Source organism: Leucopleurus acutus (genome assembly GCF_964270905.1).
Source record: "Leucopleurus acutus genome assembly, chromosome: 16".
Taxonomy (NCBI): domain Eukaryota; kingdom Metazoa; phylum Chordata; class Mammalia; order Artiodactyla; family Delphinidae; genus Leucopleurus; species Leucopleurus acutus.
This window is the reverse complement of record NC_139158.1, coordinates 83,042,725-83,069,037: the sequence shown is the minus strand read 5'-3', so window position 1 is coordinate 83,069,037 and position 26,313 is coordinate 83,042,725. Positions and strand designations below refer to the sequence as shown.

Here is a 26,313-nt window from a genome sequence, read left to right as displayed (position 1 = left end):
TTTAAAAAAAGAAAGAAATTGACTCATTAAACTATATTATACAAGGACAACTTGAAGCCCACATACATTTTACTAATCATTTAAAGAAGAAATAAGAGCAATTTTACACAAACTCTTCCATAGAAGAGCTTCTCAACTAGCTTTATAAGGGAAGCAAAACCTTCATACCAAATCTGACGTGTACATTATAGAAAGTAATATTACATGACAATCTTACTCAAAGGTCCTAAAACATACACAAAGGTCCTAAAAAAACACAGTAAACTAAAGCCAGTGATATGTAAAAAGAAAAATATATTAGAATCTAAGTGGATTTACTCCATGAAAATTCAACAATGTTATTTACCACATTAACATCATAAAAGAATAATTACAGGATCAAGCCAATAAATGTAGAAAAATATTTTGGTAAATTCCACACTTATTCATGTTAAAAAAAACCCAAAACTCCAGCATATGATAAAAAGAAGGACACTCTGTAATGTGATAAGGTGTATGTATAAAAACCTTATAGCAAACATATTTAATGGTATGATAGAGAAAGCTTTCCTGCTAAGATTAAAATAAGATAAGAATACCCAGTATGACCATTTCTATTCAACACAGTACTGCAGATCCGTACTCAACTCAATAAAAGATACAAAAAGTTTAAGTTTTAGAAATAAAGCTATTTCAAAGCAATACCATTTAGCACATTGACAGCAGAAAACTGCACTGAAACATCAAACCCCTTGGATTAAATCTAACGAAAGATATGCAAGTCCACTACACAGAAAAGCAGAAAAAAATGCTCAGAAAAAATAAAGAAGCCTAACAAATGGAAGAATAATCTATGTGCATATATTGAAGATGCAGTATCATACAGATGTCATTTCTCTCCAAACCAATCTATAAATTCAATGGAATGTCAATCAAAAACACAGTGGGGATTAGTGTGTTGGTGTGTGTGAAAACAGATAACACTAATGTTTACATGGAAATGTAACAGGCCAAGAACAGTCAAGAAATTACCGAAGAATAAAATAGAACTACTCATGCTACTGGACATTAAGACTTATTACAAAGATACTGGATTTAACAAACTGTGACACGGGCACAAGGACCCAGAAAAAAGACTAACCGTCTCTTTAAAAGATCACTGACTAAGGCAAAAAATAAGTGTATTGTGGACTTTATAAGATGCAGAAATAAAATATATGACAATAATAACACAAAGGATGAGCGAGGGGAAATGAAAGTATACTCTTGTAAGGAGGTTCTCATACTATACGTGAAACCGTATATTATTTGAAGGTAGGCTGACAAATTAAAGACGTATATTGCAAATCCTAGTACAACCACTAAAATAATAGAAGAGGTACAGCTAACAAGCCACTAGTGGAGATAAAATGGAACCATTAATATGGGCAGTAGAAAAATACAGCAAGATGGTAGATTTAAACCAAACCATATTGATAGTTACAAAAAATAAAAATGGTCTAAACCAGTACTATACAACAGAGCCTTCTACAATGAGAACTTGAAAGGTAGCTAGTGTGACTGAGGAACTGAATTTTAAATTTTAACTTAAGTTCAGATAGCCACATGCAGCTACTGTATTAGACAGTACAAGTGTAAACACTCCAAATAAAAGGCAGGACCCATAATGCTGGCTGCAAGAAACTCACTTTATTTATTTTATTTTATTTTTTTGCGGTACGCGGGCCTCTCACTGTTGTGGCCTCTCCCGTCGCGGAGCACAGGCTCCGGACGCGCAGGCTCAGCGGCCATGGCTCACGGGCCCAACCGCTCCGCGGCATGTGGGATCTTCTCGGACCGGGGCACGAACCCGCATCCCCTGCCTCGGCAGGTGGACTCTCAACCACTGCGCCACCAGGGAAGCCCGAAACTCACTTTAAATATATATAGGTTAAATGTAAATGGATGGGAAAAGATATGCAAACACTAACCAACAGAGAGCTGAAGAGCCTGTATTCATATGAGACCAAGTAGAATTCAGAATCAGGACGTTACCAGGGAAAAAGAGGGACATTTCATGATAGTGAAGGGGTCAAGTGATCAAGAAAAATAACAATGCTACATGTAGGTAAACTCAATAATAAGAGCTTCAAAACATCAACAAAAACTGATCAAACTAAAAACAGAACGAGACAAATCTTCAATTAGGGTTGGATTTCAGACACTCCTTTCACTTCAAATAAGGGGAAAAAAATATCAGTAAGGATACAAAGGAGAGGAACAGTGCTGTTAGGCAAGCTGATAATTTAACATTTACAGAACACACCACACAACAGTAGCAGAATACATTCTTTTCTGGTACACATGGAACATTCATGAAGGCCACATTCTAGGCCATAAAACAAATGTCAAATGTAAAAGCTTTGAAATAATAATGAGTATGTTCTCTGACTACAACGGATTTAAACTACAATTCAGTACTAATTTAAATACCTGGAAAAATTCCCAAATAACTGTAAGTTAGAAAACATACTTCCAACAACTAACAGGTCAAACAAGTCACAAGGGAAAGAAATACTTTGAACTAAATGAAAATGAAAACACAACATATCAAAATCTGTGGGATTCACTCAAACAAGTACTTACAGGGAAATTTATAGTTCTAACTGTATAAATTGCATATATAAAAAAAGCCTTAAAAAATCAATATTATAAACTTCCACCTTAAAAAACTAAAAAGGAAGAAGTTAGGCCAAAATAAGCAAAGGAAGGAAAAAATGAAGATAAAAGCAAAAATCAATGACAAGGAAAAGAGTGAAATATTAATGAAATAAACTGATTCTTTGAGAAGACCATTAAAATCGCTAAACTTATAGCTGGACAGATCCTAATGACATTAAAAAGATAATAGAGGAATATCATGAACAACTTCATGCCAATAAACTAAAAAACAGATACAATGGACAAATTCTTTGAAAGACACAAACTACGAAAGCTTACTCAGGAAGAAATGAATAGGCCCATATCTATTAAAGAAGCTGAACTGGTAGCTAAATTTTTCTGACAAAGAAAACCCCTTGCTCAGATGGCTTCATCCATTGATCAAATGGATATAATTTATGAATTATACCAAACTTTTAAGGAAGAAATACCAATTCTACATGAACTCTTCCAAAAAAGTAGAAGAGGAAAAAAACACTTCCCAACTTAATTTTATGAGGCCGTGATACCAAAACTAGAGAAACATATTACACAAAACTACAGATCAATATCCATCATGAACATGGAGGCAAAAATGCTTAGCAAAATCTTAGTAAATCAAATTCAGTAATGTATTAAAAAAATCATATTAACCAAGTGAAATGTATCCGAGGAATGCAATGTTGGCTTAATATTTTAGTATCAATTGTTGTAATTCACTATTTTAAGACTGAAAAAGAAAAAGCACAAGAACAGTTCAAAAGATGAAAAAAACCACCTGGCAAAATTCAACACAATTCTTGATTAAAAAAGATCTCATTGATTTAGGGGTAGACGATAACATTCTCAACATGATAGTGGGCACCTATACAAAGAACCTAGAGCCTAGATGTCTAACTTAATGGAAAAGACCGAATGCTTCCCCCACCAAGATTAGGAATAAGGAAAGGATGTCTGTTCTTACCACTTCTCACAGTACTGGAGGTCCTGGCTCATGCGCTAAGGCAGGTAAGAGAAATAAAAGGCATACAGATTGGAAAGAAAGAAATAAAATTGCCTATTACAGATGCATGATTGTGCACCTAAGAAAATCCCAAGGAATCTCTTAAAAAGGCGCCTGAACTAACTGAATTTAGCCAAGTCACACAACACAAGGTCCATATGTAAAAATCCATTTTATGTATTTTTAGTAACAAACAATTGAAATTTAAAAATTCCATATAATCTCTGTGACAGAAAGCTTATCCGTGGTTGCCTGGAGCCAGTGGTAGGGGTGGGGGTGAGTACAGGACGGGGCAGAAAGGGACAGTCTGGAGTGAGGAAGTGTCCTACATCTTGATTGCAGTGGTGATCTCACAGATGTATAAATCTGTCAGAATTCATCAACATATTCACTAAAAATGGGTGCATTTTATTGCATGTAAACTATACTTCAGTAAAGTCAATTAAAAACACAGATCAATGGGATATAATAAAAAATCCAGGGGCTTCCCTGGTGGCGCAGTGGTTGAGAGTCCGCCTGCCGATGCAGGGGACAGGGATTCGTGCCCCGGTCCGGGAAGATCCCACATGCCGCGGAGCGGCTGGGCCCGTGAGCCATGGCCGCTGAGCCTGCGCTGCCGGAGCCTGTGCTCCCCCACAACAGTGAGAGGCCCACGTACCGCAAAAAAAAAAAGAAAAAAATCCATAAAAAGTGCACTATAAATACAGATGCTCAATTTATGACAATCACAGCTCAGCACAGAACACTGAATTATGGTCTAAAAAGCAAAAAACGGATGAGGATTACTGGATAACCCTGTTGGAATTAAAAAAAAAAAAGTCAAAACGCCCCAAAACTTAACGTTTATTTTACATCTCATCCAGAAATTAATTCCAGGTAAAATTTAAATCTAAATCTGAAAAGTGAAACAAAATTTCTATAGGATAACAGGAGAGTATTTTCATGACCTTGGTAAATCGAAGTTTATTAAAAGGACATAAAAAGCACTAACCATAAAGAGAAAGATTGATCAAATGGATATATTAAAAGTAACAACTCTTCATTAAAAGATCCTTTCAGAGAGTGAAAACCTTAGTCACAGAGTGCGAGAAAATATCTGCAATGCTCAGAACCAACGAATGACTAGTATCCGGAATACGTACGCAACACCTACAAATCAATAAGGATATGACTGACGACCCAATAGAAAAATGAACAAGATTCTCAAACAGGCAACATATCCAAATGACCAATAAACATATGAAAATGTGTTCAATAGCTTTAGTCATATGGGAAACAGAAATTAAAACCAGAATGAGGTACTACCGCCCACCCTCCAACACAGCTAAAATTTGAGACTGATAATACCAAATGTTGTAGCTGATATGGAGCAACCGGAACTCCCAAACACTGCTGGTAGGAATGTAAATTGGTGCAATACTTTACAAGGTAGCTACTAGAGAGAGTTAAGATACATATTCCTTCTGACTCAGGAATTCCACTGCCAATTGCCAAAGAAATTCCATACATATGGGCACAAAAGACACGTACGAAAACGTTCATAGCAAAATTATTTGTAATAGCCTCAGACTAGAAACAACCACCATCTCCAACAGCAGAATAAACTGTGGTATATTTATCCAATGAGTTACTTACTATACAGAGATGAAAAAAAAAAAACTATTATTACATGAAATGACATAGATGAATCTCACAAGGTTTGAATAAAATAAGCAGATACAAAACAATACCTACTGGTCTAGTTCCACTTAAATAAAGTCTAAAAAAACACTATAGTGTTAGAGGCTTATTAAAAAATAACAGTTGCTAAGAAATAACAAATGCTTACCATATGCCAAGTACTATTCTAATTTTTATGTGTTTAACTCAATTTTCACAACTCTATAATGAGATGCAACTTATTCTCCTAAATGTGCAAATTTAGTCACAAAGAGGTTAAATAATTTGCTCAAGGACACGCAGCGACTACGTGTTAGACCTGGAATGTGAAGGCAGCTAGCCTGGCTTGAGAGCCCGCATTCTAAACGCTACATTGACGCTCAGCGGTAGTGCTTTACTGGAAGGATGGAGGGAGGGCAAATGAGCAGAGGGAGGCGGGAGAAGTAGGATGACTAACCCCGTCTCTCAAGAAAACGCTCAGTAGATGATGCCTAAAGCTGGGCGACGGGGTGGGGGAGAAGAGAGAAGGGTCAAGAGTTAGCAGTATATGCATGTTATGAAAAAATCTGGAGGAACGATCAGAAAAAACCAGCTAAACAACATCACAACAGTAGTTGCCTCTAGGGAGTGAGTCAGAGTGGACCAGGGGACTGTTATACTTAACCTATAAGCCTTACTGTTACAGAAAAAAAACACATGCACATTACTTTGATAAAAATAATTTTTAAAGCTTTAAAAAGATGTAAATAGGGCTTCCCTGGTGGCGCAGTGGTTGAGAGTCCGCCTGCCGATGCAGGGGACACGGGTTCGTACCCCGGTCTGGGAAGATCCCACATGCCACGGAGCGGCTGGGTCCGTGAGCCATGGCCGCTGAGCCAGCACGTCCGGAGCCTGTGCTCCGCAACGAGAGAGGCCACGACAGTGAGAGGCCCACATAACGCAAAAAAAAAAAAAAAAAAGATGTAAATATTTTTAAAAACAACAATGCTATCATGTATTGAGCCCCAGTGTCCCTGGAATTTAGCTAAACATTTTATATACAGTATTTCACGGAATTCCCCTAACAATATGGAATTGGTGCCAGTATTACTATTATTTTGCTGATGGGGAAACGGATTCAGGGTTAACTAGCTGGCAGGTGGCAGAGTCCATGTTGGAACCACCACGAGGGAAGATGAAGGTCTAGAAGTCAACAAAGAACAGGTATGGAAGGATATTCAGGAGGAGCCCTGGACAGGAGCCGGTGACTCATGCTGGCTTCAGGGAGGGGAGGGGACATTAGGAGGGGGATCTGAGAAGGATGCCCAGGTTGCTGGCTTGGGTACCTGAGGACATGTTGGTCCTTTTCTCTTCCGCAAGGTCCACGGAAAGAGGAGCAGAGGACCAAGCCTCTGATGGGGAGTTTATGAGCTCAGTCACAAATACGTAGAGCCCCTTACTGTTTGGGAAAGGCACTGCTCGGAGGAGGACGCAGTGTGGGGAAGACCAAACATGTATGAACTCAGTAGGGGGGTGGGGGTGGGGAGAAGACTGAGGGGGACGGTCACGGACCCAGGGAGAGAAAGAACGTCTGGGGCCTGGCCCTGCTGCCTGCCCAGCCTCCGGGCCACCCATCCAATGTGCCCTGTCCCCCACCCTCACAGCTCCTGCTGTCCCCCGTGCTACTCACTGCCCTCAACACCACCGATCATTACCTTCCACTCTTCAAAAACTGTTTTTCGAAATACAGTCCACTCATCTTTCAATATTGAAATGTCAGGGCTTCCAAGCGCCTCTCGCCCTCACCGTTCCCCTCAGGAACCAGTCACGCCCTTGGGCCTGGGTGAGGCTCCTGCTACAGGCTCTCACAGGTGCTCCACATTCCTCCTTTGGAGCGCAGAAAATGGTCAAAGAAATCACCTCCTGTACTTTAGTTACAGAATATGTCTCTGTCCTTCTAGGAGAGGTTCATGAGGGCAGGAGGGGCTGGCAGACTTTTTCTGAAAAGGTCCAAATAGTAAATACTTTCAGCTTTGCAGGCCACAGGGTCTTAGTCACAACTATTCAACTCTGCCATTGTAGCCCGAAAGCGGTGCAGACAACATATAAATGAAAGGGTGTGATGTGTCACGGCATCATTTGATCTATAAAGTCAAGAGGTGGCCACATGGCCACGGTTTGCTGAGCCCTGGTCTAAACCGCCAGCCCCCAGCCTAGCATCCGGCACACAGCAGGCACTCAGTGAATGAAGAAAGGAAGAAAAAAGCCGTTGCGTTGGCAATGAGATGGAAACAGGTGCTGAGGGGAGGTGGTTTCAGTGGGACGGTGGCGTGGGATGGAGACAGCAGGGGACTGAGGAGAAGCAGCAAGTCCTCTTTCCGGAGCCCCCGTTTGCCCGGCAGGTTTGGGGCACGGCCCTGTCTTCGGGGAGCGTGTCTGCAGGCTCCGACAGGAAGGCAGGGCTGGGATAGGAAGGGGAGAAGGCAGGGCTCCAGAGCTCAGGTGTGTGTGGGGTTGGTCCTGAAGGAGGAGGACACCTGCTGAGGACAGGGGAACAAGGACGGTGGAAGGCACGAGGGAGAAGCCTCGGATCATCTTCCCCGCGAGACGTGCGCCTGGACCACCTGGTGAAGAGAGCAGGGCTCGGGGAGGTGAAGAACCCCAGCGCCTGTGGGGCTGCGAGGGCTGGCCACCCAGGACAGGGCCACAGGCCTCCACCGTCCCTCTCCTCTGGTGAGACAGCACTGCTAACCAGGCTGGCGTCTGGGTTTTTAGTGCTGCCTAGTGTGAGGTGTGTCACTCACTGAGTCACCAGCACGACCTATCACTTCCTGTCCCTTCACTTTCCCATGCGGGCAGTGACAGGCAGGCCCAGAGGAGGATGAGTTCACACTTCAAACATGTAGACGTACCCAGTTCTTTCTTGAAGGGTATTGAAAGGCATTTTCATTCCAGAGGATTAGTGGCTGTTTCATCTTGGTGCGTTCAAGTGTGTCTGTGTATGCTGTAAGGTATCTCCCGATTAGGCAGAACGGAATTTTTCTTTAATGGAAGAAACCCCTCGACTGGGGCTTCGCATAGTCGCTATCTAGTCTTAGAAGCCCGACAAAGTATTAACACCCACGAAACACAACTTCTCACAGAGAAAGTATTAATATTACGATATTTAAACAGCCTGAAAAGTTTTCTCACAGAGTCGAAAACCGACAGCCAGTCAATTTCACTTATTCTAAGACCCAGATACCCGGAAAAAAGCTTCCATTTTGACATTAATTTGTTAATTCTTTACTGCTACTGGAACGTGTAGGTAGCAGTGCTGGAACGTGTGAGAAAGGTTTGGACCCCAAACTATTTTTTACGAAGAACTAAAGCCACCTAAAATATCTTTTAGGTGACATGCCGGGGGAAATAAAAGTATTAGGGCCTGTTTTCTTCTGCCTTATTTCAAGGTGTAATTGCTGTTACTATTCATAGATTGAAGGCTCTATGTATATTCTAACAAGTAAAACTTTAATTCATACTTTCATTTGGAGGTTTTCATTCCTCACAAATCAAAAGACAATTTTCCTAAAACACATCAATCCTCACTCCACCATTTCAAGTTCTTCTAGAGATGATGGGAACCACTGTCTCCAAATTCACTAGAGTTTAAAATGGGGATGCCTAACCCCTGTAACACAGCCTTTATTTGAACGGACTTTTCAATACACCTTTAGATGCACATTCAATAAACTTGATCTCTTACCCTATTGTTGGGTTGATATTCGGATCAAAACTGTCCTCCACGAACCGCCACACAATACTTGATTTACCTACACCTGTATCCTGAAAGAGAATGAGAGGTGAAGAAGAAAAAGTTTTACCTGCTTGCGTACACCAAAAACTACCTTGTGCCCTACGTTCAGGATTTTGGGAAAATCATTCCAGATAGGTAAATTTTAGAAGTTAAGAAACACAAAAAGGTTTTCATAAAAATTCAGTGGAGTAACTAGGAGATTGCAAGATGTATTGTCGGAGAGGGGTTCCAAGTTTTTAAGAGACAGGATCTGCTGAAAGATCCAAAGTTTCTGCTTACTGTGCAAAGTGACAAACTCACTTGCTTTATAATAAGTCTATGTGAACTATGAACTCTTGAACTACTTCTGAGTAATCCCTGATAAATCCTAGCCCCACCCTATCTAGGAAGGGCGAAGACTAGTTATTGAAACCTTTTTCAGTCTTTAAGGCAGCAACTCAGGCAAGAGAGCATCAATTTCAGAAAGTATGCTCTGAAATAGCAAAGCTGCCTCGACAAGTCAGGAAGCTGAAGCTTCAAACTAGTCTTTGGGGCTTCCTGAGTTGAATGCCCCCCGCCCGCCCCAAGGAAAGTAACTGTGAGAAGTGTCAGAGGTATCCCACAAGTTCAAAAACACCAAGCAGATGGCAAAGGAGACTACTGCTGCTCGTAAAACCTAAAGACCTGTTACTGGCCGTACTTCGCAAGACTTGGCCAACTCCTAACTAGTACCTGGGGAAGCTATTTAAGAGCTGCTCTTAACCCAGATGCAACGGAGAGGCAGGGAGGGCTCTTCACCCTTTGAGGGGCGGGAAGAGACCCTGGGCTCCAGGGAGGGACGAGGGGAAAGGTCCCTCCCGCCAGCAAAACCTTCAGGACTGTGCGGCCAGGTGGGCGGGACAGCCTGGGGGGGGAGGGGGGCTGGAAGGAGGGTCCCGGGGCAGGTAGGCGGCGTCCCGCACTGAGACTGAGAGAAGGGGCAAACGGGACGTGGGCACGCCTGGGTCCCCGGCCCGCCCGGCCTCCCGCGGCCCTCCCAGCCGGCCCGCCGCCACTCACCCCCAGCAGACACACTTTGAGCTCCCTCAGCGCCATGGCCTGGGAGCCAGGGGAGCGGGCCCGCCGCCGCCCTAAGTTGAGAAGGGAGAGGCCCGGCCCAGCACGAGCATCCCCCAGCGCCGCCGCGGCACGGCCTAGCCCCGGCCGCGGGGCGCGTATAGGCGGCGGCCGCCCGTTCGCCGGTCCTTGGCCTGGCCCGTCCGTCACCAGCCGTGCGGGACCCGCTTCAGCAGCCGGGACGGTGCCGCGGGTTCCCGAGCGCCACCGCTGCCGCCATCTTGGGACGCCAGCCGGGTCACCTGACCTCCCCGCCCACCTCGGCAGCCACCTTCGCCGCGAGGGCGGGGCCGGCTAGCGCAGCGAGGCTCGAGGCGGGGGGCGGGGCCGCCGACGAGGGGCGGGATCCGAAGCCAGATACCCCCGCCTCTCTCCCTCTGGCCCCGCCCCTCGCGCGCCGGCCCCGCCTCCAGGCCCATTCCAAGATGGCGGGTGAGTGGGGCTGGACTCCCGGGGCGCCCCCCCTCCCCCCAAGCCGGGACCACCCCTCGAGGCCCGGGGACCGCCCCTGCCCGCCCCTGAGGCCGCCTGCCGCAGCCCCCTTGTAACTCCTTATGTGTCTCTTGGTTTTCAGGGATCCCCCTGTACTTTGTGGACTTGCAGGATGACTTAGACGATTGTAAGTAAGAGTTCGGGCGTCCCGTCCCTCCCTGGGAACCTCTCATAGAGTTCGGGGTGCACGAAAGGCGGGGTGGGACCTACGGGCTGGGCTCTCCGTGTTGGGCCCAGAATAGCGGGACCCCCAACTGCCTTAATCACTTGCGGCGGTCCCTCCTCACTGGGCGGGGCGGCCGAGAATGGGGAGGATTTTTGTTGCTGGGAAACTTCTGACTTCCTGTCACTTTCTTTCTCTTCCTCCTCCTCCTTCTCCTGCGGCGGCCCGGGAGGGGCGGGAGGGCTAGGCCCTCCTCCTAGTGATTCCGGGAGGGAGGAGGCGTGGCCACCTTGGGGGTCGGGGGCTTCCACCCAGGGTCTCCACTTTTTTCCCTGGGACTTTTCAGAGTGCTGGGGAGTTTGGGAGGTCCGGCTCCCCGTGTGGCCGGCCACAGACTCGCACAGATTTCTCCAGTGTCCTGGCCACAAGCCCAGCTCCGTTCTCATCCCTAGGAGCCCCTTGGGTGGGTATCCTTCACCTGTCCCTTCCTGCTCTTTCCTTTAGAATCACGTTAAGGACTGATGGCTGGGGAAGGTGTTCCTGGAAATGCAAGTTCGCATTTGTGGTGACTGAAGCATTTCCTTTCCATTCAACAAACATTTCTTGAGCACCTGCTGGTTCTGGGCCAGCCATGCGCGGAGCCTGGGACCTACAGACTCGAACCTGGAACGGTGACGACTCTCAGGGAGCTCACAGTCCAGGGAGAGAGCTGACTTGTAAACAGATAATTACCAAACGCCGGGTTGCCTGCTCATGAAGGAGGCCTGTACAAACCATCACAATAGCCAACATTAATGGGGGCTTACTGTGCGCTTCCCTTCCCCATCTACAAGTTTCCTACTAACAAGAACTGGTGTTTACAGAAAACACCATAGGTCAGGCGCAGTTTAAACCCTTTATACACATTATTTCTTTTAGAAGGAGGCAACTTTATTAAAGTAGAATGACACTTGAAGGGGTCAGTGTTTAGGAGCATGGGTCCTGAAGTCAGATGGCCAGAGGGTGAAGTCCTGAGCCACTGTTTACTGGCTGTGTGATCCTGGCCAAGTCACTGTACCACTTGGAGCCTCATTGCCTCATCAGTAGAATGGGCATAATAGAAGTCCACCTCAAAAGGCTTCCGCGCAGGTTAAATAATGAAAGGTTTAGCGTGAAGCCTTGTACATAGGACACGCTGGGTAAATATTATCTGCCGTTATTATTGTTGTGATCATTATTCATAATTATTTCACACTGTGGGGCAAAGTACAGTGTTGGCCCCAGGTTTACAGAGCTGAATGTTTCGGCCAGCGGGCATCTTCGAATGGAAGGACTGTAGCTGCTGTTAAGGCACCTCTCATTCGCAGATTCGATATTTGGCCCGGCTGGAAAAGCTGATTTCTGGCTATATCAGTTATCTAACAAACCACCCCAAAACTCAGTGGCTTAAATCAACAGCATTTTGTTATTTCTAACAATTCTGTGCCTTGATTGGGTGATACAGAAGCTTCGTGTGTTCTCTGTGAACTCTGGGAAGATAAGGTCCAAAATGGCTTTCCTCACGTGGCTCTTGGCCAGGAAATCTTCTGGGACTGCAGGTCAGGGCCTCAGTTCTCTTCCAGGAGCTTCTTCCACTTGGCTAGCTTGGGCTTCTCACAGCGTGGTGACGGCAGGCATTTGGACCTCTTTTCTGGCAGCTAGCTTCCTTTTGTCTTTTTTGTATATGTGTTCAAAAAGGAAGAGATTACATAGGAAAAAATCTGATTTTCCTTTGGCCCTGTTTGTGCAGCTATTTGGTGTCTGAGACTTGTGGTAAAGAATGCCATAAACACTCTTTAGCGACGGCTGAGGACTCGTCCCAGTGAAGAAGAAAACCAGCATCGTGGCTCTGAACACACCCATGCCATGGGTAGGGCAACTCTGGGAGCCTCCTGGGGCTTCTTTTTTTGAGCAGGGGTGGGGGCTTCAGGGTGCTGTTCCTATGAAATTACAATATAGTTGGTTAGATTAATAGCCGTAATAGGAGGGCCTGTCCCCCCAGTAATTTATGCAGCCCTGGGTCCCACCTTTGCACTTTACTGGGGTGGTATTTGGGAGGCATTATCATGCTGTGATTGATAGCAAGAACCCTGAGGTCCTGTAGCCCACTTCCTGCCTTTAGCTGAGTCAGTGTGAGCAGATCACTCACTCTGTTCACATTCTTCATCTGGAAAATGACATAAGAATTGGAGATGCTTCATAGGACTGATATGAGGATTAGATGAAACAATACACATAAAACATTTCAGCCCGGTGCCTGGCATAGAGTATTATATTCAATGATTTTATTACTGTTATTATTTTAACCGTCATCATTATTGCTAGGCACTCGTATACGATTTTCTGATTCTGTGTTAAGGGCTGCTACTCTGTGAAGTAGGTGGGATTATTCCTGTTTTACAAATGATGAAACTGAGAATCAGAGAGGTTAACTAACTTATCCAGTATGGCACAGGTCATAAGTGATAGAACTAGCAACCAACTCTGTTCCTCTGAGTCTTGCTTTTTTTATTCCATCACACAGATTGACCTCACGAATATTCTTAAGCTAATGGCAAGAGCATGGATGTTGGTTGTGGTGGTTCTCCATCTGTTGTCCTTTTTGGGCATTTTTTATCTAAACGATGGGATAACTGCTCCATTTAGGCTCTAAGTCACTTTGGGCAGGAACATAGGTCGTCCTTTTTTATCACCCAGTGTCCTCCATAATCTAGGTGTTCAATTAATGTCATCACTGGTAGTGATAATGGATGACAAGTCTTGTCCGATTTACTTTGTGATCTCTTGATTAAATTGGCTAACTTCAAAACGAAGCCATAATGAAAGGCTGCCTTGTCTTTTAAAATCATTCAGAGTCTTCGGGTCATTGCAGCACAGAAAAGATTTAATTTTAGTGAATTAGCTTGCTGAAGCGATCTAAATTCCTTCTCTTGAGAGCAGAAAGTATGTGGGATGGTCTGGCACGGTGGTCCTGGTGGACTGCACGTAGAAGGTGGAGCTGGATGCGTCTGTGCCTCAGGGGCTTAAAGTCCTGTGACCGTCTGGGTTGCTTAAAGCAGGTGGAGGCTGAAGAGGTATTACTCCTGGTAAGGTTGGCTTGGCCAATTGGAATTTAAGTGTGTGCCAGTGGTGGGTGGAAAAAAAGTGAGGGGAATCTGTTGCAGATATAAAGAGACCTAAGAGACCTATCAACAAAATACAATATGTGGTCATATTTGGATCCTTAGTTGAACAAATCAGCTGTAAAAAGACATTAATGAGACAGTTGGGGGAAATTAAACTTGGGCTGGGTATTAGGTTATATTAAGACTCATTATTAATTTTGTCAGATGCGATAGTGGTGTCACAGTTTTATTCAAAGGAGAAGGACCTTATCTAACAGAAACAAATAAGCATTTATGGGTGAAATGATTTAATGTGTGAGGTCTGCTTTGAAAATGCTGCAACAAACAATAAATCATCAAAAAGTTGGGAAGAAGGGTGAGTGGGAAAAATTGGCAGAATGTTTATACTTGTTGAAACTGGTTGCTAGGGGTGTGGGGTTTATTATACTATTCTATTTTTGCATGTGTTTGAAAATTTCCTTAATAGAAAGTTTTTAAAAATGAGATGAAAGTTTCATATATGATCAAACATCTACATGAAGAGTTTAAAGCTGGATTTAGATTCTGAAGTCAGCTGCCATGTTATTGTAAGATGCGTTTAGCTTCAAAAGACAGACTTGGAGAATCTATTCGTATTTGAGGGACTGTGTATTTCTTTTCAAATGTTTAGTTTTTGAGGTATCTATGAAAGAAGTTGGAAGAAGGTGTACTTCTGTTGATGAGAAAAGCTAGGTGCCAACAAATAATATCTGGACCTTTGTTGAAAATGGGATTAGCTAAATCAGAGGGATACAGATAGACTCTTTGAATCTTAATGCTAGAAGGAGTGGTGTGTGTTCAAGCTTGAATAAAAGACATCCTCCAGAGCAGAATGCATTCCATTTCACCTGCCCACTTTAGTCCAGGTTTGTAAAAATGTTCTGCTTGAGGACCACAGCCAAGCAGAGAAAATAGATTAATTTTAGCCCCAAACCAAACCATTGAACCTTCTCTCTGAACTATCATATAAACTCAAATCAAAGATTGTCAATTTTTTTTTTAAAGTAAAGACCTCCCTGTTGAGTGAAATAGTTTGAACAGGAACTTGAATGTGCTAATAGTTGGGAAATAGAACAAAGTCCAGACATCAGACTATTCTCCAAGTCAGAGATGGGCAAATTTTTTTTTTCTGTAAAGGATCAGATAGTAAACATTTTAGACTTTGTTGGGCAGAAGCCCTGCTATAACCACTCAAGTCTGCCACTGTAGCCTGGTAGCACTCACAGATACACATAAATGAATGAACATGGCTGTTTGCTAATAAAACTTTATTTGTAAACACAGGGCTGGATTTGGCCCTCGGTTCTAAATCAAACTTGATTTCATTTTTTTTCCTTTTTTTGCGGGGGGGGGGATTTTTTTTTTTTTAATTGTAGTTGATTTACAATGTCGTGTTAGGCTCAGGTGTACAGCAAACTGATTCAGTTGTATATACATATATTTATATTCTTTTTATTATATATTTATTATATATATATTCTTTTTTCAGATTCTTTTTCCATTATAGGTTATTACAAGATATCGAGTATAGTTCCCTGTGCTCTACAGTAGCTCATTGTTGGTTGGTTATCTCTTTTATATCTAGTAGTGTATATATGTTAATCCCAAGCTCTTAATTTCTCTCTCCCCACTTTCCACTTTGGTGTAACCATAAGTTTGTTTTTTATGCCTGTGAGTCTGTTATGTAAATAAGTTCATTTGTATCATTTTTTTAGATTCCACAGATAAGTGGTATCATATATTTGTCTTTCTCTGAAACTTGATTTCATTCTGTTCGCACCCAGAAGTCTTGTTGATTAGCTGAGCCAACCTGAAAGGCTGCCTTTCCCACTGGGCTCAGTTTGAAGAGCTGACTTTTGCCGGCACAGACCCTGCTTTGTTGAGGAGCCCTTGACAAGTTGTTCAGCCTTCACGTCTCCTTTTTCCTGTTCGTGTGTTGGGGATTAAAAGCATGTACCTGTCTCCTCCCAACAGGATGAGGGTGAGCAAGGAACAGAAGAGTCAGCATGGTGTGGGCCGAGTCAACTGTGCTTCCCGGCTGATAACTGTTAGTGCATTTTACTTTTGTTGTTCTGTATTTTCCATTTCCTATGAGACAAACAGATGAACATTAGAGATTCCCTGAAATTGTCTCTGTTTAAAAAGAGAGTTTTATATGGCTTTCTACCTCACAAATGAAGATTTTTTTTTAAGCAGAAATTTTGCAACAAAACCTAGCTAATGAAGGAGAAAGTGGTTTTGAGCTTCAAAACACCACTTAGCCTAATGAGGAAAAAAATAAGAGATGAGGGCAAGTGCTTGCTTTCCCTGTTTGGAAAGTCATTCATCCATGTAACAGATGTTTCTCCAGCTCCTCCCAGGCACCAGCCTGTGGGAGGCACTGGGGATAGAGGGATGAAGAACCCTGGGCTCCATCCCAGAGCTGCTCCCACCTAGAGGGAAGGTGTGCGTAGAGATGGCACAGATGGGAGGTGCCGGTTGAGTTGGGTCAGGCCAAGGAGGGCAATGGGTGAGTGACCTTGGCGAGAACTTTTCCAGTGCAGCCAGGGGCCAGAAGCTGGGCCAGAATGAGTGGCATCGGGAAGTTGAGGATACGTTGTCTGTAGTCCATGCATCGAGCGCCCACTGTATTCCAGACACTAGCTGGCCATTGGGCATTTTGGGGAATGGTCACTGTTCTTGGGAGCTCCCAGTGTAGCCAGGAAAACAGACCCTTTTGAGAAGAAGCAGCTGGAGGGGTTGCTTTTCTTCCTGGATAAGAGAGCCCAGAACATCTTTGCATTATTTGTATCAACTCTGACAACCTTAAAAAAAAAGAAAAAGGATTTGGATGGCCCAACCGTTCCACTCTTGGTTACTTGCCCACAAAACGTGAACACATGTTTTCACAAAGACAGGGTCATAGTTGCACTATTCTTAATAGTCGAAAACTGGAACCCACCCAAATGTCCATCGTGAGTAAAATGGATTATAAATGGTGGTTATGTTCACACGATGGAAAACTATGCAGTTATAAGACTGAATTATCTACAGCGTCACACACGTATGGATGAACTTCACAAACAGTGGTTGGTGAAAGAAGCCAGACACAAAAGGGTAGAGATTGGATGCTTCTGTTTACACAGAGTATGGAAACAAGCACAGCCATCTAGCTGATCTGATGTAGAAGGCAGGAGAGTGGTCCCCTTTGGGTAAGGCAGTAAGTGGGAGGGAGCATGGGGGGCTTTTGGAGATGCCAGTTAAATTGTCTTTCTTGAGCTGAGGACTGGTTTCACAGGCATGTTCAGTTAAAAAATTAGTCAAGTGGAACACTTACTTTTTGTGTACTTTTCTGTGTGAATGGCGTACTTCAGTTAAAAAAATAAGAATTGCTTTTTAAGATCAAGGCACAGGGGAGAGCATAACCGTGGATGGGGGGAAGGAGTCTGTGCAAAGGGGAAGATGGCAGAGAGCGGGAGGGGAGGGTGATGGCGGGGTTGGACCGTGTAAGACAGGCATGGAACTCGGTGCATCCGCGGAGGAGTTTGCTTCTTTCCAGAAGGAGGAAGGCGACCTTCCTGGCAGTTTGGCCAAGGCGGTCATTAGAAAAGTGGTATAATGTTGGCCAGTATTGCTTGATTGTCTCAAATATTTTGAACAGTAGGAAAGTAGAGCCCCCCACGCGCGTACATTCACCCCAGGGGCTGTGGGTTTTGTTTTGCAACCTTCTTTTCCTTTTCGAATCTGCCTCAAGTCTGAGTGGAGAAGTTGCTGCATTTTTCAGTAGCGCTCTTCCATCCATCAGACTGTGTAGAGTCTGGCCCCCTCACCCACAGCTCCTCCAGCTCTGTCCCCAGCTGGGTGGGTTGGCAGGAAAATTGAGATGTATAATATCACAGTGGAGCCCACGAGCGGCTTGGAGCTGCAGAGTGCTCGCCTATCAGGTGACCCGAGTCAGTGTTTCCCGTTGACCGTCAGTGTGAAAGTCAGAGTCATAAATAATGACGGGTTTTGGAAGCCGTGATGAAAGCCACAAATCAAAGAGGAATTTCCATGTATGCATGGTATAGAAAGGACGGCTGCTCGTGAGCTGGGCCGGTCTTTTCAGCCAGCCCGCTGCGTAGTGCTAGTAATAGCCATCAGTAGCCGTCAAAGATCTGTGATACAAAACGTTATGCACTGGACGGATCCGCTCATACAGGAGCTAATAAATCAGTGTGGGTCTTGTTAGAGAATGGCATTTATACAGAGAAAGTTTGCCTGCGCAGCTTGCCACTGAAATTTAGTTAAGTCAACAAAGACCTGCCGTGTGCAGGGGTCAGTTCCACCTTCCGCGCCCCCCCCCCCCCACCCCAAGTCAGTGAAGAAGCAAGAACGTTCTTTATCTTTCGCATGGGTTGGGTTTGTCTGGTGTAGCTTTTAGAAATAGTCCCAATTTAAGAATCTGCATTAGTATTTATAAGCCTGTTAGCAAGAAGGATGAAGCCACTTTAAATAATACATTAATGGATGGTTTACTCTAGTTTCCCCCCAAATCATATAAGGCCTTGCAGAGACTTAGTTATTGTTCATCGAAGAGTGGCTAATGAGAAGCGCTAAGAATTATCAATTACATAAGTTCTACATTAATACAGTTTTCTCTCTCTCTCTTTTTTTTTAAGTACGCATTTTGCAAATAAGGCTAGACTCCTTCTCAGCCACCATCAACCAATCTTCTAACATATTGAAGTGGACACAGACAGTGGGTCACATCTGTCATGTTTTCTCCCAACCATCGTCCCCTAGTGCTGTGTTAGAGACAGAATATTGGATCGCATGGATAATTGGGCTGGCCCAGGGTGGCGTATCTCACACAGAGTTATAGTGACAGGATGACATGTTGAATGGAGAATCGTAAATATTGGGAATGCCTGGAGAACGGATTCTTAATGAAAATGCTTGCCGGGATAGACGTGCTCTAACATTCCGCCTCCGTCTCTGCCTCTGTCCATGTCTGGGCCAATAAAGTTATCTCACTGGACATGTTTTACTGTGTTTGTTTTTTCTCATCTTTCCACTCCAGACCAGTTCTGGGGTGGCTGCTCAGCTAGGGCTTGGTGGCTTCGTGAGAAATCTCTGGCTTCCCGAACCCCCCAAAGGCATCAGACAGCCAGTGCACTTTCCTCTGCTGTGTTCTTCCCTTCCTCTGGAATGTTCTTTTTCCCTTTCCCAGATCCTCTCTCTCTTCCTGTGTGGTAAACTCCTACTCGATCTTCAAGGCCCAGCTCAAATATCACTGCTGTTGTAGGGAAGCATCTCCCAGCCCCTCCCTCCTCCAAGCAGAGCTGGTCTCCTCCCTGTCTTGTTTATACCTGTACCCTATGGCTCTTGCCACCGGGGTATTGTGGGTTGTTATGTGTGGGAAGATCTTTGTTCCCTTGGGAGCTTGTGGAGTCTGGGGACCATGCCTTTGTCATCTCTGAACCGCCAGTACTCTGTCGAATGTTGAGTTATGGTTTACTGTTGTCACCTGAAATTAACCCTGGTGGGTGGGGAGAGGACGTTTGAGATGCACTTGCTGTTAACACGCCTTCTGTTTTTTGTAATAGATCTTCTGATCTTTTTTGTGATGCAAAATGACCTGGAAAATTTCTTTTCTTTCTCTCTTTTTATTAGATCGTATCTATTGTACTTTGAACCTGTAAAGCACATTCACCTAACATTATACTTAAAGCGTTAATTCATACTTAGGCTGGTTTAAGACAGATTGGTGTCTTGTGAAGAGCCCTGACACACAGGCGCGTGCTCAGGGTCTCCTGTGTGTTTTTGCCAGAGCAACCTCACCCAACTTGTTTTGCACCCCAGCCTGTTTTATTTATTTTTTATTTTTTTATGTATTTTTTTGGCTGTGTTGTGTCTTTGTTTCTGTGCGCGGGCTTTCTCTAGTTGCGGTGAGTGGGGGCTACTCTTCGTTGTGGTGCATGGGCTTCTCATTGCGGTGGCTTCTCTTGTTGCAGAGCACAGGTTCTAGGCGCGCGGGCTTCAGTAGTTGTGGCTTGCAGGCTCAGTAGTTGTGGCTCGAGGGCTCTAGAGCGCAGGCTCAGTAGTTGTGGTGCACAGGCTTCGTTGCTCTGCAGCATGTGGGATCTTCCCGGACCAGGGCTCGAACCCATGTCCCCTGCATTGGCAGGCGGATTCTTAACCACTGTGCCACCAGGGAAGCCCCCCCCCCCCCACGCCTGTTTTAAATGATGACTCTACTGACAGTGTGCATGGTGTTTGGTAGATAACCCCTGAGTAACCAGTTAGTGTTGAGGAGGATCTGGGAAAGGGAAAAACGTTTATTCCCCCACGGTTGTAGCTTCCAGAAACACATTTAATGAGGGAGGAGGTTTTTGATTGTTCGCCTGTTTTTTACTTAGTCACCTAGCATCAGAGTCAAAGGATAATAATTCTGTTGTACTTTGTAAACTGATCAGTATCTCATTGAAGTAGAGCCAGCCTCATCTTCGGTTGGGTGAGCTTAAGGCTGCTGCTTCAGGACCCTCTGGTTTGGGTTGGATGGAGGTGAGCTTTATATCTCTTAGCTGGTTAGCTGGCTTTTTCAACTTGGACCATCCCCCTGGAGGGTAGGCAGCAGCCATAGCTGCTGCCTGAGATGCACCAGGGCCACGGGGACGTGGACCCTACGGTTCAGGGAACATGTGGACACGTGGGTGTGCAGCTGGGGACAGGGTGCTGAGCAGAAGGTGTGGCAGGAGGGGCCCCTACCCCTGCAAGTCAAATCGCACTTCTCAGCCTTTCCCTTGCTGGTCTTTGTTAGGTTTAAATTATCAGTCATTTTTGGTAAAGGGTCAGTGATGTCCTGTGCAAACTTGCCAATGAAGCTCACACGTGGCAGAAACACAGAAAACAGCTGCCGCCAAAAGTCCGTCATCGCGGAGGCAGCAAGTGAAGCCGATCAGGATCAGTGTTGTTTTTAAAGTATTTTAAGTGAGCCAAGAAGGCTTGAAGGTATTAGAGGTTATTTTCTTAAGAAGGCTTTGCTTTTCTGTATTATATTAAGCCTTCTTGAGTGGAGTAGGTAACTTTTTTTTTTTCAAATGTAGGAAAATATAATGAAAAAATTTGAACAAGGCATTATTCATACCCTACTTCATGTTTCATTTCTAGCTTGAATGCTTAAGATTCCTGATGTGTGTGGATGACCTGGACTTGTGGATAATCGACTGCTCCTGATATCACCGTGTCCACAGACCGTGGTTCCTTATTCCGTGAATAGTTGCCTGTTCGCCCTCTTAGCAGTGGCTAGAAATGTAAATTCTAGATAATTCTTTCTGAGAGCAGGAGTTATTTTATGTGTTGCTGCCACTGCCAGGAGGCGCAGCAAGCTAGCCTGACAGATCTTTTTTTTTTTTTTGGCGGTACGCGGGCCTCTCACCGCTGTGGCCTCCCCCGCTGCGGAGCACAGGCTCCGGACGCGCAGGCCCAGTGGCCATGGCTCACGGGCCCAGCCGCTCCGCGGCATGTGGGATCCTCCCAGACCGGGGCACGAACTCGTGTCCCCTGCATGAGCAGGCGGACTCTCAACCACTGCGCCACCAGGGAAGCCCCTAGCCTGACAGATCTTTACCATTCATTCATTCATTCATTCAGCAGCTCTTACTGAGAGCCTGCTGTGTGCCAGGCATATCAAGGAGTCAGTAAAAGATTTTTGCCCTGGGTGCGATGGTGGAGGATTGGGGGGTGGACCCAGCTGATAAGCAGTAGGCGTGGGAAGAAAACGTTCTGTGTGCCAGAAGCTGATACATCCTCCGGAAAAATAGAAAAGTAGATCAGGGTACAGTGCGGTGTAGATGGGAGGCATGCAATTTCAAAATCAGGTGGTCAGGGTGGACCTCATTGAGAGGATGAGTGAGCAAAGCTTTTACTGAGAAGGAAGTTATCAAAGAGGACATCTTGGGGAGCAGAGTTCTCGGCAGAGGGAAGTGCTGGGCTGTGTGACGGCCCTCGGCCAGGGAAGTGACTGGGGTCATGGGGAAACAGCAAGGAGCTGCGTGGCTGGAGGAGAGGGCAGGGGTGGGAGATGAGGTCAGAGAGGCCAAAGGGGGCCAGGTCATTCCTGCTGACATGAAGCCCCTTCCCTTATGGGACCATCCACTCACCAGGGGCTGCTCAGGTAACACCTGGCTTTTATCTTCAGTGGTTCTCAACTGGGGACCTGTGGCAGTGTCTGGAGATGTTTTTGATTTTCACAAAGTGGGGAGAGGGTGCTCCTGGCATCTAGTGAGTTGAGGCCAAGAAGGCTGCGGAATGTCCTGTAATGCACAGAACAAGCCCTGCATCGGGCCGTTAGAATGTGGTTCAAGGGCCAGTCATGCTGAGGCTGAGTAACCCTGCTCTGTTATTATATAGTTCATCAGCTGCTGATTGATTTAGTTTGTCTTTGAAGACTTAATAAAAAAAAAACCCACATTAAAATGTCAGGGGAAGAGGTTATTAATCACGGTATCCGGTTAGAATACTGTCAGAGTTGACGTTGAAGAGTTGACGTTGATGCTGGCTGTCTTCATTCGCTTTGTGGCAAGGGGTTCCAAATCTGCCTTGCATGTACATTTTAGTAAACTCTGGTGCTTTTATGGAGTAGTTCAAAAAATTTAATACGTCATTTACAAGTAAATAGTAATAGTCTGACTGATAATCTCATCAATTTGGATTCAAGTAGGATTTTGAAAGGGGCCAGGATGTTGATCCACCCAAAGGACAATGTTCACCTGTATTTGGAACTTGGAGTAAAAGACACTATTATTCACATATGAATGTGATGCTCTTAGTGGGGAATATTGTCCTTGGATTATACCAATCCAGTATTTTTCAGAAGTCTGTCATTTGTGTACCGCTTTTCCTATTTGTGCTGTATCTATATACCACCTGTATTTTTCTTTGTATCAAATAATTTCTTTTATTGAAACACATTTTGGGGAACTTGTATGAATTGCTCAACATGAAACTCAACCAAAATATCATAAGACAAAAGTAAAATCACATGATAAAATTCTAGGTAGACACGGTTGTCTGCTAAGGATTCTGAGTGTGAGCCCTGCTCTGTGTTCGAAAGGAAGATGAACCAGTTTTAGGGAAGTGTTGGAAGACACACTAGTCGAAATGAAACTTTCTTTGATTAATCAGAGAATTGAGAAGAGAATAACTTTCCCACTGTGTGGTTTAGTGATATTTAATGTCCCTTCCCTGTGCCACACTGGGGGACGTGCCGTCCTGAGCTGTCCATAGTGAGGCCAGGTGACGGCTGTGCATTTGCAGACTCGCTGGTGAGGTCAGAGCTGCAGTTGGAGAGTGTGTGACCAACCAGGGATGTAAAGGAGGCCGGTCCTCTTTGGCTCTGATTGGCCACCAGCGGTCTATTAATGCAGAACTCTCCCAGGGAGGTAGCCGTGTGATAACCTGGTTCTTTGTTCTGTACAGGACTAAAACTGTAATTCCACTTCTTAAAACAAAAATCCCTGTAATTCAGATTTCTTGCTATTTCCAGTGAATTTTACACGTCTTTCTTCCCTCTGTCCCTCTTTACCTACTTAATATGAATTACCACAATTTAATTCCACTATATTCATCGTTAGGATGGTGGAATACTTTTGAGGAACTCATGTGCTTTGTATTGGATGTTGCAATGTATTCATTTTATCGTAGCAGTTATGTGATAGTTTTGACCTGCGTTCTGTCCTGAAACTAAGACCTCTCATTTTTGCAAGCAGAGACGAAGGAATTAATGTCTTGGTTTCTTGATAACTCACTGTGCGTGCGGCTCCAGGTGGCTTTAGGCTAGTTGCTGCACCTCATGTTTCTTTTGGTGGAAGCTAGATTTTCTCAGCTTCTCAGGGGCTGTTAGACTCTCACGAATTGAATCCAGGTAGTCAAAGTCTTGGGCGACTGACTTCTATAGAAACTGCTATGTATTAAGTGTAGGCTATGTACCAGGCATTATGTGACGTGGTCCCAGGGCGTAAGGGCCTCCAAGTCTAGCCGTGGAGACAGAAGCAGTCTACTTAGAGTTAATAAGGCACCACTTTACGTAAGATGTTGAAAACTGACAACTGTATAGTTCCATTTCTTACCCTCCTACTTTATGTTGCCGTTTTTATTGCATAGTACATCTACGTGTTATAAATTCTCCAATACGAAGTTATAAGTTTTGATTTGTACTGCTTTAAACCATTGTGTGTATTTTGAAGAGATCAGGAGGAAAAATAGTTTTTAAAACATTTACCCACATATTTACTGTTTCCAATGCTTTTGATTCCTTTTGAAGGTAAAGTTTCCAGGTGGTACCACTCCTCTTCAGCCTGTAGGACTTCACCGAGCATTTCTTTCAGTCCACATTTGCTGGCAATGTTTAAAAGGGTGTGTTAAAAAAGAAATTCTTAGTGTGTGTGCTTTTTTGGTTCCTTTTTAGTCTGACAGTGTCTTTCATTCATCTTTCTTCCTGAAAGATATTTCACTGGATGTCAAGTTCTGGATTGACATTATTTCTTTCAGTCCTTTAAAGGTGTGCTTCCACGGTCTTCTGCTTCCACTATTTCTGGTGAGGAGTCAGGGGACATTCAAATCATTACTCCTTGTACGTAACTTTTGTTTTCCTTTGCTGCTTTCAAGATTCTCTTTGGTTATCGGCGGTTTGACTGTGATGTGTCTAAGTGTGGTTTTCTGTGTACCGTTGACTCTTGAAGAACTTGGACTTGAACTGTGCAGGCCCACTTATATACAGGTCTCTTTTCAGTAAGAAATACTTCAGTGCTACATGGTCTGTGGTTGGTTGAATCTGTGGCTGCAAAGGAACCACGCATTTGGAGGACAGACTGTAAGTTACACTTGGATTAACCCCGGCGTGGCTCAAGGGCCGATTGTATTTATCTCCTTGAGGTTTGCTGAGACCCTTGATTTTATGTATTTGTTTCTTTCACTGAGTTTGGGGACTTTTTGGCCATTGTTTTGTCATCTCCATTCTGTTAAGTCCGCTCAGTGAATTTTTAAATTTCAGATATTATTTCAATTTTAGAATTTTTATTTCGTGTCTTTTTATAGTTAACATTTCTTTGCTGAGATTTCTTATCTTTTCACTCATTCTAGGCATATTTTCTTTTATATCCGTAGGCATTTTATAATAGTTGTTTTAAAATCCTTGTCTGTAATTCTAAAATTTTGATCCTTTCTATATGCTTTGACGTTTTCTCTTTTAGCTAGTTCAAGTTTTCTGTTTCTGTGTTTACTGAGTAATTTTGGAGTGTAACCCGGATGTAGTGAATATTCTGTGCTGTAAAAATCTCTGAATTCTGCTATATGCCTCCAAAGAGTGTTGATTTCTTTGTTCTGTTTTGTTTTATTTCAGTAGGCATTTAAATTGAAGTCCAACTGTTCCCACTGTCTCTCCTGTAGTGGATAGCACCCCAAATCTCATTTCAGTTCTCCTAGCCTCGGCTATGCTGGAGTTTACCACACAGGGGCATGGTTTAGGGGTCAAGCCAGAGTTTGGGCTGAGTTTAATACAAGGGCTTCCCCTCATATTCCCCCCCCCCACCCAGCAACACCCTTTCTAGTTGCTGTGGTTACCCTGAACTCTGGGGGGTAGAAGCATAAACAATACGAGTGACGTAATGCGCTCAGTGGCTTAGCCATGAGAACAGCAGCAGCTGACATTTCTAAAGCGCTTACGTGTGTCGCATGCTGCATAACTGTATCTATGTGTCCATCTACTGTCATTTAACCTACCCTGCAACAGTCACCTGAGGTAGGCATCCATTTTACTAGAGTGAGAAACTGAGAATCAGAGAGGTGAGATATTTACCTGGAGTGTACCTTCTAAGAGGCAGAGCTGGATTTCAGAACCAGCTATTTCAACTCATACATTATGCCTCCGACGTCTTTTAAGTGCAAGGTCTGGGATTTAATCTTTAATTTTTCTTCATTTTCTTTAGATGCTTTTCTTTGCCATTGGTGTTCTACAGTGCTTCTAAGTATGGATTTGTTATTAATCATACAGTTCAGGACTTGTACTTCTTCAAATTGAATATTCATCTTTTATACTCTGGCAGATTGTTCGCCGTTATCTCAGGGTGCATATTGATGTGCACATACAGGGTACATGTTGATGTGCACATACAGGGTGCATATTGATGTGCACATACAGGGTGCATGTTGATGTGCACATACAGGGTGCATGTTGATGTGCACATACAGGGTGCATGTTGATGTGCACATACAGGGTGCATGTTGATGTGCACATACAGGGTGCATGTTGATGTGCACATACAGGGTGCATGTTGATGTGCACATA

At 44.2% G+C, this 26,313-nt stretch overlaps 2 protein-coding genes across 2 annotated transcripts in view; one reads left to right on the top strand and one right to left on the bottom strand.

Moving 5' to 3' along the window:
- The window catches only part of RAB22A (RAB22A, member RAS oncogene family), a 38,523-nt gene extending 28,260 nt beyond the window's left edge, over nucleotides 1–10,263 (bottom strand). The window contains exons 1-2 of the mRNA XM_082857042.1: nucleotides 10,134–10,263; nucleotides 9,045–9,124 (exon numbers count right to left, since the gene is read on the bottom strand). Coding sequence (XP_082713168.1) covers nucleotides 9,045–9,124; nucleotides 10,134–10,169 — 116 coding nt within the window. The 5' untranslated portion in view covers nucleotides 10,170–10,263. The remainder of the gene's footprint in view (nucleotides 1–9,044; nucleotides 9,125–10,133) is intronic.
- Nucleotides 10,168–26,313, top strand: part of LOC309973076 (serine/threonine-protein phosphatase 4 regulatory subunit 1-like) — a gene marked incomplete at both ends in the record, with an annotated part of 65,941 nt that continues 49,795 nt past the window's right edge. The window contains 3 exon segments of the mRNA XM_082857034.1: nucleotides 10,168–10,425; nucleotides 10,427–10,622; nucleotides 10,765–10,809. Of these exon segments, the coding sequence (XP_082713160.1) occupies nucleotides 10,168–10,425; nucleotides 10,427–10,622; nucleotides 10,765–10,809 (499 nt within the window).